The sequence below is a fragment of the Pseudorca crassidens genome, chromosome 11 (assembly GCF_039906515.1).
Source record: "Pseudorca crassidens isolate mPseCra1 chromosome 11, mPseCra1.hap1, whole genome shotgun sequence".
In the NCBI taxonomy this organism is placed as follows: domain Eukaryota; kingdom Metazoa; phylum Chordata; class Mammalia; order Artiodactyla; family Delphinidae; genus Pseudorca; species Pseudorca crassidens.
The window spans coordinates 17,961,513-17,979,440 of NC_090306.1; the positions used below are offsets into that span (position 1 = coordinate 17,961,513).

General features: G+C 35.6%; 1 protein-coding gene across 1 annotated transcript in view; it reads left to right on the forward strand.

The window, feature by feature from the left end:
• ETNK1 (ethanolamine kinase 1) overlaps positions 1-17,928 on the forward strand; it is a 68,545-nt gene that overhangs the window by 44,732 nt on the left and 5,885 nt on the right. Inside the window, exons 5-7 of the mRNA XM_067695912.1 lie at positions 1,986-2,069; positions 3,853-4,013; positions 17,716-17,789. Of these exons, the coding sequence (XP_067552013.1) occupies positions 1,986-2,069; positions 3,853-4,013; positions 17,716-17,789 (319 nt within the window). The remainder of the gene's footprint in view (positions 1-1,985; positions 2,070-3,852; positions 4,014-17,715; positions 17,790-17,928) is intronic.

Below are 17,928 nucleotides of genomic sequence, written 5' to 3' on the forward strand. Positions count from 1 at the left end.
TCTAAACTGTCATTTTTTTTTCCTCCTAAAAGTAGTGTTTATTGCAAAGAATAAAGGAAGAAAGGTCACTTGTCTACCATCTGAAATGAAACTAGTAGAAACATTTTGTTTTGGTTTATTTCCATTCATCTTTTTTCCCCTATGCATTATATTTTTTTTCTTTTTTCCTCTCTTCAGGCATAATATTTTAATAATTTGGATCAGTGTGTTTACTATTTTATGTCTTTTTTCATATAACATTTGTAATTCTCCTGGTCATTTAATAATTTTTGAAAATGAAATTTTTATCATGGCTGCAAAGTATTTTGTCATGATGGTGGTCTTTACTCTCTCATTCCCAAGGGTACCTAGAAAAAAATTTTTAAATATGTTCTGACTTTTCATTTCGGAGCTTATTAGTAAAGTGATTTGGTTAAAGCTTGTTCTGTCTTCCCATCCTGCAAGTTTAGTGAAGTGATTTGGTTAACGCTAAGACTTTCTGTGGAATAGTTTTTGTGAATTCAGGAATTTAAACTGGTTGAGTTGTAGTGGTTTATGTAGTTACCAACTTTTAAAAACCTTATATTATTTTGTCAATATGCATATAGATTTTGGTAACTGGGCTTTTATACTTTGGTAATCTCACTTATTTTACTCTAGACTTGACTATTATAAAAATTTTGAATTAAATATTAAATACAATTACATTAAATTTTTTGGCTTTTGTCTAAAATACTCCACTTGCCATTACATTTTTCTGTCATATAATTCTTTTTCTGAGTTTGAATATGATCAACATACATCCCCAGATTAAACATATAAATCTGTATGACACATGACAGTTCAAAAGCTCTTTTATCTGGGAAAAGCCAGTGTGTATAAACCAGAAGTTTGTTTTGTTACCTCAGCTTGATGTTTTAAAAGACAATGTAACTAGACATATGCTGTGCATTTTCTCAATATCAGCAGCTTAGGAACTATTCTTATAGCCATCTCTGTTCATGTATCCATTTTAACTGTTGAGCCCTGTTAGCCTTTGAGTTTGTGATCCCTTGATGTGGACAGTGACCCATTTTGATTTTTTTTTTTTAAATGTTTCACTCTGTCTCTCTTTCTCTCTCTCTTTTTCTCGTCTTTTAAAAAATAGGACCTATATCTCTGTTGAGCCAAACCCTCTCTAATACTCAGTACTCGAAAATGAAGTGTTTATAAGCAGGAGTTTGTCCCCTGGGCAGGCGGAACAGGATAGTCTTTGGAGAATTATAATGAAATACGCATATCTGTATCTGTATTTAGCACTAATTTAGAATAGGAATCTCTTTAGTTTATGTAAAAATTTCTCAAATTAAAAAAATATTTAAAAGCAACTATACCTTTGCTCTTTTTAAATGATAAAACAACCACCTTAAGGCTGCTCAAATATGCTATTGGAAACCTTAATTATGTAGCATTCCAGGAATTTGTAAGAGTTTGATAGCAACTAACTTCTTAAATTAGGCATGTTGTTATGTTGATCAGCAAGTGCAGGGTTCTCAGAATTTAAGTCTTTGAAAGTCTGTATTTTATTTCCATATATAGATTAGCTTGTCAATTCACTGTTGGAGTATCATAGATTAATTTTTTGTTAAAGTTGCGTAGATTATTAAGTTTCCAAAGATAGTTTTCATTTCTAACCAAACTTGAATTTTTAAGTAACTGATGCCCCCATGTGGTTAAAGACATATTTTGCTTTTGTTTGAACTTGGAGAATGACTGTATTTTGACTTTTCTGTAGTGTAGTGGACATTAATGTTCACAAAGAAGCTGTTGACCCAGATAAATAATTTGAATTTTGTAAAGCTCATTGCCATAAAATTCACAGCCTTACCCTGTATTGTCTCAGAAGTGCATGTAACCAAGCACGTACAATGAGACAAAATATTGGAAGCTATTTAATTATAAATAGCATAGGGATTTTCTGATCCTATATGTGATTTCTTATGTCTCTGTTTTTGTGTCTCACATAGGTGATGTACAGTTCATTGATTATGAATATTCTGGATACAACTACCTGGCATATGATATTGGAAATCATTTCAATGAATTTGCAGGTAAAATCTAGAGGAACATGTTCCTCTAATGGAGTAGCATATATAATTTTGAAAGGATGCTTTTTGAATTGTTTTTTCTTTTCTTTAAAGAAGATCAGCTGGGGGTAGGAGCAACAATTTTTATTTTCTTCCTGACCTTTTTGGTTTTTCTTTATTATTGGAGGAAAGAGATGATGACCTCTTCCTTAATTTCTTAAGGAAAATAATGATTGTGGCTTTTTGTGTGTGTGGCTTTTGTTAAGAATTGACATAGTTGCTTCGTAAATCTCATCTCATCTGATTTTTTCTACACAACAATAAGTTGGGTAATATTCCCAGTTTACAAATGAGTAAAGTAACTCACCAAGGTCACAGTAAAATGCAAAGAACTAAGATTTGAAAACAACTTTTTAATCATTTAAAAGCCTTTGCTGTTTCTATTGTGTAGTAGGGCTTTTGGAATGTTGTTTAACTAAAAAGCTCAAGATTTTTTTTTTTTTTTTTTTTTTGTCATTGGCTATGAATAATTGAAAAGCTGGTCATTTTTACCCCTGAAAATAATCTTTTATTACCATCAAAGGTAAAAGTTTAAGTTTTTTAATGTAAGTATAATTAATTTAAAATACATTTTATGGCTATATTTAGAAACATGAAATGCTCTAAAATAGTGAAGATTAGGGAATTCCCCTGGATGGTTTATACCTAGCAGGAACTTTTCATTGCTGAATTTGTATTTTTATATATTTATGTATTCATGTATTTTCACATACTTCTGAGTTACCACACTGGGTAAAGAGAGTTGGGGGAAAGTTTTAGTTTACATGTTTTCAGTTATTTCCCTCCACCAAGCCTATATACATTGCCGTATCCCCAGATACATGTTGTACATAAATATCTATAGGAAGGGAAAGCAGTTGTGCATATAATGAGATATCACCGTGTTAGTAATATGGATAGTCGCTGCTGTGGATACCAAAGAGTGATCTTAATATGATTTTGTGTAGAAAAAAATTGAAAAAGTTAGAGTTTGGTTGTGCAGATAGAAGAGAAAGAGAGGGCACTGCAGGAAGAAGGAAGAAATCTTCAAGATGAGTATACCTATTTCTGTAGGATATAAAATCCATGAAGGAGAATAGAGTGTCATAAGACCAGAGAAGTAAGTTTGGATCAACTTAGGAAGAACCTTGAACACTGGGCAAAATACTATGAACTAAGATTAGTATTTTTCAAACTATACATCATGAGATCAGGTATGTGGGGTAATTAAAGCAAGGAATGGAAAAGAAATAGAAAGTATCAGAATTGGAAGGTGTAGTTAGGGTAAATATTGTTCTGTGAAACTTAGTATCAGGTGTGTGTATAAGGTTTCAATATAAAAATATATTTCTTACTCTGTGAGAAATGATTAAAGAAGCTTTAGAGCTACAGTTCTAGGAAATGCTCTAGATATTAGTGTGCATAAGAATCTCATAAGAATCTCCTGAGGTACTTATTAAAATCGAAGATTTGTGGCTTCTGATGCAGGTGATTCAAGCTTCATACTTTGAGGAAAAATTGAGGCAATGAGAATTGATTATGGTGATCAACTGTATTGTACACTAGAATTTAATTTGGAATACATTATGATTGGTTTATTATTCTAATAAATGCTATTTACTTAATAATATCTAGTATTTCAGCCCCAAATGGAAACATTTAATAATTTTTTTCTGAAAAAATATGTAGATGGTAGGGATTATTAAAGTTTGCACAAGGTGTGTAATGTGTTCTTAAAAATCTCAGTGTACTTTCTTTTCTATTTTAGGTGTGAGTGATGTAGACTATAGTCTTTATCCAGATAGAGAACTGCAAGGCCAGTGGCTGCGTTCTTACCTTGAAGCGTACAAAGAATATAAGGGTTTTGGGTCTGAAGTTACTGAAAAGGAAGTAGAAATACTCTTCATTCAAGTCAATCAGTTTGCATTGGTAAGTTTAAATTTAAACAATTAATGAAAGATTCTTGATATAATGTTAAAAACTAAAAATTTTCATCATTTTTTAAACAGTTGCCCATTTTGAGTTTTGTGAACTTGTTATTTGTTTAAAATAATGACAAAATGAGATTGTTTAAAATTCCCCCACTATAATGCTTTTGAAGACAAAAATTTTGTTTCATTCACTGCTATATCCCCAGCCTCTAGAACAACAGTGCCTAGGCACATGGTTAAGTGGTCAGTGAAATTATTTGTTTAATGAATGGATTCTAGTTAGAGTTAGGATTAATGGGCCTCTCACTGCTGTGGCCCCTCCCGTCGTGGAGCACAGGCTCTGGACGCGCAGGCTCAGCGGCCATGGCCCACGGGCCCAGCCGCTCTGCGGCATGTGGGATCTTCCCAGACTGGGGCACGAACCCGTGTCCCCTGCATCGGCAGGCGGACTCCAAACCACTGCGCCACCAGGGAAGCCCTCTTTCTTTATGTTATAAAAAACATAATCAAGGACAGATTTATGGGTAGTAAGGTTTTTCCACAATATATTTAATCATCACATGTTAACATGTTAACATATCATGTTAACATGATAAAAGTAGATTGGAAGGACTGGTAGAATTATGTTTTCATAACCACCAGTATTTTGTCTTACTGAGCTTCTTTTGATAAGCAGTTATTTCCTGCCTCTTTGATATTGTAATGCTTTATTATTTTCAAGACCCACTTCTCTTTACTCTAAATGCATTTATGTTTTCAAATTTTAGTTCATTTAAATTACCTTTTGAGAATGACGTGATGCCATTAGAATAAGCTTTCAGCTAAGGTGTTGAGACTAATTAAATTGAATACTGGGTTGAAGTTATTTTAGCTACTACTTCTTTTTAGTTTTAATATAATTCTCTGCAGTTGACATGGGGAATATTAGCTATGTAGTCTTCACAAATAGACCCTATTGGTGGCTCACAGGTGTACTGTTTCCATAGTCTTAAGAGCAGCATTCCCCCAGAGCCGTACAGAATACATCTTAAGTAAGAGGGTGTGCTGAAATGTGACTTCTTTACCTGCTGTTTTGATGTCTATTTTGAGTCGAACTGTTGGTTAAATTAATGACATGCTCTCCAGTTGGTCCTAGGATGCCTGCTGTTTCTATTTATTCTATTTAAGCATGATCTTAAAGTAGAGAATATAGGGTTTTCTTAACAATAATGACATAATTGCTAAATCCAGTTAAAACTCTTCAGTCTTTATCTTACTTGATCTGTCCATAGCATTTGACATTATTTTCCATTGATTGCAATTTTTCCTTTCGTTAATTTTTGTGGTCCCATTCTTCCTTGGTTTTCCTCTTTTGTGCCCTCCTGCTTGTCTCCTTCTCTGGCTCCTCTTTCTTCTTACTCTTCCTCCAACCCTCTTACATGCTAGTGTTTCCTAGTGTTCGGATTTTGGGCTTCCCTCCTTTCATTTTATGTACATTATATACTTTTTTTTTTTGGCCGTGCCACACGGCTCGTGGGATCTTAGTTCCCTGACCAGGGATTGAACCCAGACCCTCAGCAGTGAGAGCATGGAGTCCTAACCACTGGACTGCTGGGGAGTTCCCCACTTTATATACTTCTATTGGGTGATCTAGTCCCATGACTTTTATTGCCCTTTCTGTTAATGATCCCACTGACAGGCTCCAGATCAGTACTGACTGTATCTATCCAGGGTCCCATTAGTATTTGACCACAAGGTGTCCAAACTTGAATTTTATTTTCTGCATCCTATCCTCTGTCCCATTCTTTATTCTTTATTGTACTATCTTGACTTAATTAAAATGCTGTCCATTCTGTTGCTGTATTCTGAAATCAGGAAAGAAGGAATTTTTTTTCATGTGTTCCTCTTCTTCTCACATTTTTTCTATTTTCAGATTCTATTCTAAAATTCTGTCAATTCCAACCCTTTCTCCTTAATTGCATGACCTTTGATTAAGGCCTTTGTCTCTCACCTATGTTAGTCTTTACTGGTCTCTTTACCTGCAGGTTTTTTCTGTCTGTAATTCACACTGTATATTTTAAAAGTGCTCTTTCTAATAACTAGAATCTAATTTATGAATCTGATTGTGTCACTTTCCTACTTTATGACTCCCTGTGACTTACAGAATGAAATCCAAATGATAGCATCTACAAATTGTCTTATTTCCCACTAAATTTCTCACCTACCACCTCCTCTCTGGCAGAGTCATCTTGTTTTCTAAACACTCCAGGGTGTTTTAAGCCTGTATGCTTTTGTATAGATTATTCCTTTCTACCTAGAATGCCCTTTTCCCTGTATTCTCTGGCAAGTTCCTCTTGTTCCTTATGGATGTGTCTTAAATACTGTTTCCTCCTCTTTCCTTGATCACTTGTCATGAAGAAGACAGCACATACATACATTATAAAGCTGTTTTGATAAGGGAGGAAAAGAGGTTTGAATAAGATCAAGGTGTAGCTGTTCTAAATAAATAAATGTTTGGTAAATGTTTATTGTTTGGTAAATAAATGTTTGGCAAATGTTTGGTAATGTTCTAAATAAATAAATGTTCAGTAAATGGTATGATCAGACTTCCTCAGTATTAAAAGATTTCACTTCTAATTAATTGTTTACTATAATTAATTAATGTTGAGGAGATGACAAACAAAAGTAGGTATTTGCATTACAAAACCAAATAGGGAATACAGGGGTTTTTTAAGCTTTGAGGAGTTTTTAGACACATTGTTGGCAGACTTCAGATTCTTTCTAAGTAAAATATTAAAGTTATATTGAGGTTTTCAGGAAACAGTTTGAGGATTCATTTTAGTTATTTGTTCACCATATAAAGCTTTTAATTTTTCTTTGCAACAGATGTGGGTAGCCTAGGAATTAAAATACCCTTTGATAGACTTACATATCCATAACTTCCAAATCTGAGAGAAGTAGTATTAGTAAATCATAGAATCACAGATTATTATATTATTTGTACTTAAATATTCTCTCTTTGCCATTTTGGAGAATGCAAAATGACAAATGGGCTATTTCCTCACTTCCCCTTTTATCTGTTCATGAGTCTAATGTTACATATAAATTTTTAATTTTTCACCCTATAAAAGGTGTTACCTACCAAAAAAGTGAAGTTTTATGTATAATGCTTCTCTAGTTTAGAATTATTTAGTTATTTTCCATTACTATATGAATAAAATTGAGAAATACATTTGCCAGCACTGCTATTTTTAGGTGTAGAATGTTATGTTATTTTTAGGTGTAGAATGTCCCCTGATTTTAGTCTTTTCTACTACAGAACCCACCTAATAGGAAGAGATTATGATACCACTTGCAGATGATTTTTATATCATTAGAATATGCTGAGGTGATTAAGACTAGTGGTTCTCAAACTTTCTGGTCTCAGTACCTTATTTTACTCTTCAAAAACTTTTTTGAAGACCTCTACGAGATTTTGTTTATATGGTTTAATTATCAGTATTTACCATCTTGGAAATTAAAACAAATTCAAAATATTTATTAAATACATGTTTTTTTAAAAAACTCATGTTAACATAAACAGCATTTTAAAAATGAAAAATAGCTATTTTCCAAATCAAAAAACACTTCAGTGAGAAGGATGACATAATTTTTTACTTTTGCAAACCTCTGTAATGTCTGGCATAACAAAAGCTGTATTCTCATGTTTGCTCCTGCATTTCATCTCTTACAATGTATTGTTTTGGTTGAAGTATATGAAGATAGTCCTGTTTCGCACACATAGGGTTGTTGGAAAAGAGGAGTGTTTTGCCTTTTCAGGGAATTGTGGATATTCTTTTTTGATGCTTCACCAAAACTCAGCAAGTGATAGTTTCTTAAAGGTTAATTGTAATGTTCAATCTGAACACATAAGTTAACTTTTGTATTCTATTACATGAAACTCCATTAGTTTATCTTGCACTTTGAATGGTTCTTTTACCAATGTGTGATTTTGTAATTTGAATGTCATTCATTAGTTATTTGGAAAATATGGATTTATTGAGCTGTATAGATCTTCTAAAAGTTGATACATCTCATTATATGATATTTAAAAAATCACATTTATTGATATCACCACCAGTATCAGAAGAGTTTTAGTACTTTATTGAGAAGCTGATAAGCTCACAGAGTTGAATACAGATTTTCCAAAGTTCCAATTTTATGTTGAATAGTCAAAGTCTGTCATTGGCAACAAATACTGTCATTTATTCTCATTGAAATGACAAGTTCTCTTTTTTATATTTGAGAAATGTCTGCCAAATACCCAAGTCTAATAACTCTAGTTCATATGTCAGTTGTTCTTCAAGTAAAAATGACGTTCCATTAAAAATGTGCAAGTTTAGGTCACAACTCAGTCATATGTGGTTTTCCTTGAGACAGCCTTCATGCTTTGGGTATGCATCAGACATGCTTTATTTGTACTTCCTATATCATCCCACAGAATATCAGAATATCATGTACTCAGGGGTGGAGATTTAATAAAATTAATAGTTAAAGGACTTTAACTATTAAAGGACATTCTTTAGTGAGACTGGATTTGTACTGTGAGTGTGTGGTGGTGGTGAAGAATAAGACTACTATACTAATTCATTTTGGTACCACTGCCTTGACTTACGTTAAGGTACCAGGAGCTTCACCCAGTATTGCTTTTTCATCATTGCAAATGTAAACATAGTCGAAAAGACAAGTAACATATTAGTATTATTATGAAAATAGTTTTGGGCCTCAGAGTCTTCCATGGATTCATGGACCACTTTGAGAACCACTGATTTAGACTTTCAAAAGAAGGAAGGCATCTCATCTCATAAATCACTTTTCAATACCTGAGACACTTCCTTAGACAGAAAGAAGACCATTTTAAAAAATCTTCATCATTTTTGTCATTCTGGTTTCATATAATTAATAATTAACATTTTATTGAACGTTTGTTGTATGCCAGCTGCTCCGATGTGATTTTTTTTCCACACACCAATCAGTTCTCTAGTTCTCAGTAGGCAGTGATTGGGTGTCCTACAAATTTAACTCAGGTCTGACACTATCTACCTGGAGATAAGTGTCAGATTCCATAGGTTAAAGGTTCAGTCCCACAAGACTGCCCCCTTGCCCCTTTAGATGCCACTCGCAAGTCCACTGGCTTTAAATGGGAGGCTTCCACAACTCCCTCCTTGGGGCCTATTAATTTGCTAGAGTGGCTCACAGAACTCAAAGAAACGTTTACATTTGTTTACCAGTTTATCATAAAGGATATTATAGGGATACAAAAGAACAGTTGGATGAAGAGGTATAGTACGGTGAGGTCTGGAAGTGTCCTGGGTGTAGGAACTTACGTTCCTGTGGAGTTTCGGGTGTACCACCCTCCCAACATGTGCGTAGGTCATCTGGTTCACGAAATATGGAAGCTCTCCAAACTCCTTCCTTTTAGGTTTTAGTGGACGCTTCATTACCAAAGCAAGATTGATTAAACCACTGGCCATCTCAGTTTTCATTCCCTCTTCCCTCCCTGGAAGTCTGGAGGTGGTGGGGCGGAAAGTTCCAACCTTCTAATCACGTGGTTAGTTCCCCTGGCAACCAGCCCTCAAGTTTAGGGGCTTTCCAAAAGATACCTCATTAACATGTGGTTGAAAGGGTCTTGTTAAGAATAACAAAGACATTCCTTTCACATTATAGCTGTGGAACTATTTCAGGAACCAATGACAAAAGACCAAATATTGTAACAAAAGATGCTTCCAGTTGCTCTATGCTTAGGAAAGTCCAAGGAGCTATGAGCCAGGAACAGTGAATGAAGATCAAATGTCTATATCTTATTATAAATTATAATATCTCACTTGCATTTTACAGATGAGAGAACAGACGTACAGAGGGGTTAATTAAGTTGCTTACAACCACACACCAAGTAATTTTTTTCTAGTTATAGTATTTCTAGTTAGAATAGAGTATTTCTTGGGAAGTGAAGTCTTAGTGTTATCAGAAACTTTTTTTTTTTTTAGATTATCAAATATTTAACTCTGTTTAATGCAGTGTTGTGTAGTCCCAGCCTAGAAAAGCTAAGGAGTACAATGCAATGGTAAAACTTAGTAGAACCTGACCACTATAGGAAGATATGAAAATTAAAGCTGGATATATAGTAAGGTACGATTCCAGTAGGGAAAAATATAGATCAATCCATTTTCAATATATGAGAACAGATAGTCTAAATATTTGGATGTGGATTATAGCTAATCAAAAGATGCATAGGTAGAGATAAATGTAAGCCAAGTATCTATCTATGTAAATGTTAAAAAAGTACACATGCAACTATTTTATTTTTGCTTGTATGTACAATATAATTTATACCAATATTCTGTTTAATGCTTTCAAAGAGAAAGCCAATTGGAAGTCTCATAAATATGTAGCAGAAAAAACTGAAACACAGAACAAAATAGGTTTTCTAATAAGATGTAATAAGTAGGGATATAAAAAGAATGATGACTAAAAAAGTAAAATACCAACTGCTTTAAAAATCTGTCATTAAACAAGATAAATTGAAGACAGTAAAGTAGACAGAAAATAATGGGAAAAAGCAAGCTGGAGATAACTTTTCCTAAGTAATCAGAATGAAAGAAATGCATCTGAACCACAAAAGGCATAAAAACTAGGAGCCAGCATATGCTTGGCAGTCTTTTCTGTGTAGCTTTACTGAACTGACCAAAACACTGCCAGATTTTCTTTTTAATTGTACATAATTTTTTATTGAATGAAAGATTTAAAAAATTTTGTAGTGCTTTACAATTTCCAAAAGTTTCACACACGTGACTTCATATAACCCTATGATAACCCTTTTTTCCCCCACCCCTATATTGCCCATCCCCACAAGTGGTAACCACTAGTTTGTTCCTTTTATCTGTGAGTCTGCTTCCTTTTCTTCTTTTAATTTAATTTAATTTATTTTTTTATACAGCAGGTTCTTGTTAGTTATCCATTTTATACACATCAGTGTATACATGTCAATCCCAATCGCCCAATTCATCACACCACCATCCCCCCCACGCCACTTTCCCCACTTGGTGTCCATATGTTTGTTCTCTACATCTGTGTCTCAACTTCTGCCCTGCAAACCGGTTCATCTGTACCATTTTTTTACATTCCACATATATGCGTTAATATACGATATTTGTTTTTCTCTTTCTGACTTACTTCACTCTGTATGACAGTCTCTAGATCCATCCATGTCTTAACAAATGACTCAGTTTCGTTCCTCTTTATGGCTGAGTAATATTCCATTGTGTATGTGTACCACAACTTCTTTATCCATTCGTTTGTCAGTGGGCATTTAGGTTGCTTCCCTGACCTGGCTATTGTAAATAGTGCTGCAATGAACATTGGGGTGCATGTGTCTTTTTGTTTTTGTTTTTTTTTTGCAGTACGCGGGCCTCTCACTGTTGTGGCCTCTCCCGTTGCGGAGCACAGGCTCCAGACGCGCAGGCTCAGCGGCCATGGCTCACGGGCCTACCTGCTCCGTGGCATGTGGGATCTTCCCGGACCGGGGCACGAACCCGTGTCCCCTGCATCAGCAGGAGGACTCTAAACCACTGCACCACCAGGGAAGCCCGCATGTGCCTTTTTGAATTGTGGTTTTCTCTGGATATATGCCCAGTAGTGGGATTGCTGGATCATATGGTAATTCTATTTTTAGTTTTTTAATGAACCTCCATACTGTTCTCCATAGTGGTTGTATCAATTTACATTCCCATCAACATTCTTGCACCAACAGTGCAAGAGGGTTCCCTTTTCTCCACACCCTCTCCAGCATTCGTTGTTTGTAGATTTTCTCATGATGCCCTTTCTAACTGGTGTGAGGTGATACCTCATTGTAGTTTTGATTTGCATTTCTCTAATAATTAGTGACGTTGAGCAGCTTTTCATGTGCTTCTCGGCCATCTGTATGTCTTCTTTGGAGAAATGTCTATTTAGGTCTTCTGCCCATTTTTGGATTGGGTTGACTGTTTCTTTAATATTGAGCTGAATGAGCTGTTTATATATTTCGGAGATTAATCCTTTGTCCATTGATTCATTTGCAAATATTTTCTCCCATTCTGAGGGTTGTCTTTTCGTCTTGTTTATGGTTTCCTTTGCTGTGCAAAAGCTTTGAAGTTTCATTAGGTTCCATTTGTTCATTTTTGTTTTTATTTCCATTACTCTAGGAGGTGGATCAGAAAAGATCTTGCTGTCATTTATGTCAAAGAGTGTTCTTCCTATGTTTTCCTCTAAGAGTTTTATAGTGTCTGGTCTTACATTTAGGTCCTGAATCCATTTTGAGTTTATTTTTGTGTATCGTGTCAGGGAGTGTTCTAATTTCATTCTTTTACATGTAGCTGTCCAGTTTTCCCAGCACCACTTATTGAAGAGACTGTCTTTTCTCCATTGTATATCCTTGCCTCCTTTGTCATCGATTAGTTGACCATAGGTGCGTGGGTTTATCTCTGAGCTTTCTATCTTGTTCCATTGATCTATGTTTCTGTTTTTGTGCCAGTACCATATTGTCTTGATTACTGTAGCTTTGTAGTATAGTCTGAAGTTAGGGAGTCTGATTCCTCCAGCTCCGCTTTTTTCCCTCAAGACTGCTTTGGCTATTCGGGGTCTTTTGTGTCTCCATACAAATTTTCAGATTTTTTGTTCTAGTTCTGTAAAAAATGCCATTGGTAATTTGATAGGGATTGCATTGAATCTGTAGATTGCTTTGGGTAGTAGAGTTATTTTCACAATGTTGATTCTTCCAATCCAAGAACATGGTATATCTCTCCATCTATTTGTATCATCTTTAATTTCTTTCCTCAGTGTCTTATAGTTTTATACATACAGGTCTTTTGTCTCCTTAGGTAGGTTTATTCCTAGGTATTTCATTCTTTTTGTTGCAGTGGTAAATGGGAGTGTTTCCTTAATTTTTCTTTCAGATTTTTCATCATTAGTGTATAAGAATGCAGGAGATTTCTGTGCATTAATTTTGTATCCTGCAGCTTTACCAAATTCATTGATTAGCTCTAGTAGTTTTCTGGTGGCATTTTTAGGATTCTCTATAGTATCATGTAATCTATTAACAGTGACAGTTTTACTTCTTCTTTTCCAATTTGTATCCCTTTTATTTCTTTTTCTTCTCTGATTGCTGTGGCTAGGATGTCCAAAACTATGTTGAATAATAGTGTCGAGAGTGGACATCCTTGTCCAGTTCCTGATCTTAGAGAAAATGCTTTCAGTTTTTCACCATTGAGAATGATGTTTGTGGTGGGTTTGTCGTATATGGCCTTTATTATGTTGAGGTAGGTTCCCCCTATGCCCACTTTCTGGAGAGTTTTTATCATAAATGGGTGTTGAATTTTGTCAAAAGCTTTTTCTGCATTTGTTGAGATGATCATATGGTTTTTATTCTTCAGTTTGTAAATATAGTGTATCATATTGATTGATTTGCATATATTGAAGAATCCTTGCATCCCTGGGATAAATTCCACTTGATCATGGTGTATGATCCTTTTAATGTGTTGTTGGATTCTGTTTGCTAGTATTTTGCTGAGGATTTTTGCATCTATATTCATCAGTGATATTGGTCTGTAATTTTCCTTTTTTGTAGTATCTTTGTCTGGTTTTCATATCAGGGGGTGGCCCCATAGAATGAGTTTGGGAGTGTATCTTCCTCTGCAGTTTTTTGGGAGAGCTTGAGAAGGATGGGTGTTTGCTGTTCTCTAAATGTTTGATAGAATTCAGCTGTGAAGCCATCTGGTCCTGGACTTTTGTTGTTGGAAGATTTTTAATCACAGTTTCAATTTCATTACTTGTGATTGGTTGGTTCATATTTTCTATTTCTTCCTGGTTCAGTCTTGGAAGGTTATACCTTTCTAAGAATTCATCTATTTCTTCCAGGTTGTCCATTTTATTGGCATAGAGTTGCCTTTAGTAATCTCTTAGGATGCTTTGTATTTCTGTGGTGTCCTTTGTAACTTCTTTTTCATTTCTGATTTTATTGATTTGAGTCCTCTCCCTCTTTTTCTTGATGAGTCTGGCTAATGGTTTATCAATTTTGTTTAACTTCTCAAAGAACCAGCTTTTAGTTTTATTGATCTTTCCTATGTTTTCTTTGTTTGTATTTCATTTATGTCTGCTCTGATCTTTATGATTTCTTTCCTTCTGCTAACTTTGGGTTTTGTTTGTTCTTCTTTCTCTAGTTCCTTTAGGTGTAAGGTTAGATTGTTTATTTGATATTTTTCTTGTTTCTTGAGGTAGGCTTGTATAGCTATAAACTTCCCTCTTAGAACTGCTTTTGCTGCATCCCAAAGGTTTTGGATCGCTGTGTTTTCATTGTCATTTGTCTCTAGGTATTTTTTATTTCCTCTTTGATTTCTTCAGTTATATCTTGATTATTTAGTAACATATTGTTTAGCCTCCATGTGTTTGCGTTTTTTTATGTGTTTTTCCCTGTAATTCATTTCTAATCTCATAGTGTTGTGGTCAGAAAAGATGCTTGATATGATGTCAATTTTCTTAAATTTACTAAGGCTTGATTTGTGACCCAGGATGTGATCTATCCTGGAGAACGTTCCCTGGGCACTTGAGAAGAAAGTGTAATCTGCTGTTTTTGGATGGAATGTCCTATAAATATCAGTTAAATCTATCTGGTCTGTTGTGTCATTTAAAGCTTCTGTTTCCTTATTTATTTTCATTTTGGATGATGTGTCCATTGTTGTAAGTGAGGTGTTAAAGTCCCCCACTATTATTGTGTTACTGTCGATTTTCTCTTTTAGAGCTGTTAGCAGTTGCCTTATATATTGAGGTGCTCCTATGTTGGGTGCATATATATTTATAATTGTTATATCTTCTTCTTTGATTGATTCCTTGATCATTATGTAGTGTCCTTCCTTGTCTCTTGTAACATTATTTTAAAGTCTATTTTATCTGATATGAGTATTGCTACTCCAGCTTTCTTTTGATTTCCATTTGCATGGAATATCTTTTTCCATTCCCTTGCTTTCAGTCTGGATGTGTCCCTAGGTCTGAAGTGGGTCTCTTGTAGACAGCATATATACGGGTCTTGTTTTTGTATTCATTCAGCAAGCCTGTGTCTTTTGGTTGGAGCATTTAATCCATTTATGTTTAAGGTAATTATCGATATGTATGTTCCTAGGACCATTTTCTTAATTGTTTTGGGTTTGTTTCTGTAGGTCTTTTTCTCCTCTTGTGTTTCCCACTTAGAGAAGTTCCTTTAGCATTTGTTGTAGAGCTGGTTTGGTGGTGCTGAATTCTCTTAGCTTTTGCTTATCTGTAAAGCTTTTGATTTCTCCATAGAATCTGAATGAGATCCTTGCTGGCTAGAGTAATCTTCGTTGTAGGCTCTTCCCTTTCATCCATTTAAGTATATCATGCCACTCCCTTCTGGCTTGTAGAGTTTCTGCTGAGAAATCAGCTATTAACCTTATGGGAGTTCCCTTGTATGATATTTGTCATTTTTCCCTTGCTGCTTTAAATAATTTTCCTTTGTCTTGAATTTTTGCCAATTTGATTACTATGTGTCTTGGCATGTTTCTCCTTGGGTTTATCCTGTATGGGACTCGCTGCACTTCCTGGACTTGGGTGGCTATTTCCCTTCCCATGTTAGGGAAGTTTTCGACTATAATGTCTTCAAATATTATCTTGGGTCCTTTCTCTCTCTCTTCTCCTTCTGGGACCCCTATAATGCGAATGTTGTTGTGTTTAATGTTGTCCCAGGGGTCTCTTAGGCTGTCTTCATTTCTTTTCATTCTTTTTTCTTTATTCTGTTCCGCAGCAGTGAATTCCAGCATTCTGTCTTCCAGGTCGCCTATCCGTTCTTCTGCCTCAGTTATTCTGCTATTGATTCCTTCTAGTGTAGTTTTCATTTCACTTATTGTATTGTTCATCTCTGTTTGTTTGTTCTTTAATTCTTCTAGGTCTTTGTTAAACATTTCTTGCATCTTCTCGATCTTTGCCTCCATTCTTTTTCTGAGGTCATGGATCATCTACACTATCATTCTGAATTGTTTTTCTGGAAGGTTTCCTATCTCCACTTCATTTAGTTGTTTTACTGGGGTTTTATCTTGTTTCTTCGTCTGGTACATAGTCCTGTGCCTTTTCATCTTGTCTGTCTTTTTGTGAATGTGGTTTTTGTTCCACAGGCTGCAGGATTGTAGTTCTTCTTTCTTCTGCTGTCTACCCTCTGGTGGATGAGGCTGTCTAAGAGCCTTGTGTAAGTCTGATGGGAGGGACTGGTGGTGGGTAGAGCTGACTGTTGCTCTGGTGGGCAGAGCTCAGTAAAACTTTAATCTGCTTGACTGCTGATGGGTGGGGCTGGGTTCCCTCCCTGCTGGTTGTTTGGCCTGAGGCAACCCAATACTGGGGCCTACCTGGGCTCTTTGGTGGGGCTTAATGACAGACTCTGGGAGGGCACACACCAAGGAGTTCTTTCAGAACTTCTGCTGCCATTGTCCCCATCCCCCAGTGAAACAGAGCCACCCCCCGCCTCTGCAGGAGACCCTCCAACACTAGCAGGTAGGTCTGGTTCAGTCTCCCCTGGGGTCACTGCTCCTTCCCCTGGGTCCCGAGGCGCACACTACTTTGTGTGTGCCCTCCAAGAGTGGAGTCTCTGTTTCCCCCGGTCCTGTTGAAGTCCTGCAATTAAATCCCTCTAGCCTTCTAAAGTCTGATTCTCTAAGAGTTCTTCCTCCCATTGCTGGACCCCTAGGTTGGGAAGCCTGACGTGGGGCTCAGAACCTTCATGCCAGTGGGTGGACTTCTGTGGTATAAGTGTTCTCCAGTCTGTGAGTCACCCACCGTGCAGTTATGGGATTTGATTTTACTGTGATTGCACCCCTCCTACCGTCTCATTGTGGCTTCTCCTTTGTCTTTGGATATGGGGTATCTTTTTTGGTGAGTTCCAGTTTCTTCCTGTCAGTGATTGTCCAGCAGCTAGTTGTGATTCTGGTGTTCTCACAAGAGGGAGTGAGAGCATGTCATTCTACTGCACCATCTTGGTTCCTCCCTCAGAATCTTAAAATATCGTGTTTAAATGAAAATAGATTGTAAAGCACACATACAAAATTATTGTGCAGCTCCTAATTATACAGTCATCTGTTTACTCTTTACGTCCTAAGACTCATTTTTCTCCAACATAAGTCAAGTTGTGTAACTTTATATCATCGTTGATTGCGCAGAATTGTTGGGTCAATAAAAATTGATTTCAGAAATTTGTCACCCCCTGAACATCTTCAGGTCTCAGTATATGGTTTATTTTTGAGATTTGGATTTTCCTTTTTGTGTATATTTTAAGAAACAAAATCCTTTGGTAATGTATTTTATAGGAAATCCTGTTAGCAATTATGACCCATTAAAAACACTTAACTAACAACATGTATCAGTGCTGGTGCCAAACTCTGCCCACACAAAGCAGGATACAGGAACTGGGCTCTATTTATTTTTTAGTGATTATAATTTATTATAACCTCTTTTGTGGACAAAAGTGGTCTATAGCCATCCAGATAACTGTACACTTCAGTATTACCTGTGTTTTAGATACTTTGTGTTAAAAAAGCATCAAGAAAGTATTGTTCATGGAGTTGATGAAAAAGGAAGAAACTTACAATTCAATATTTGTTTTACAAAGAAATGCATTATCATAATTCTTGATTTTTCTTCCCTTTTTTTAGGCTTCACATTTCTTTTGGGGATTGTGGGCTTTGATTCAAGCCAAATACTCCACTATTGAGTTTGATTTCCTTGGGTAAGTTTAATTTTACTGTATGCATTACATTTGTCTCTACTGTTGGGATTTACATTTAGAATTTATAGGGGACATTGTAGTTATTATTTTTAGTCAAATGTTGCAGAGGTTGCATACATTTAATAAATTGGTCTGCAAA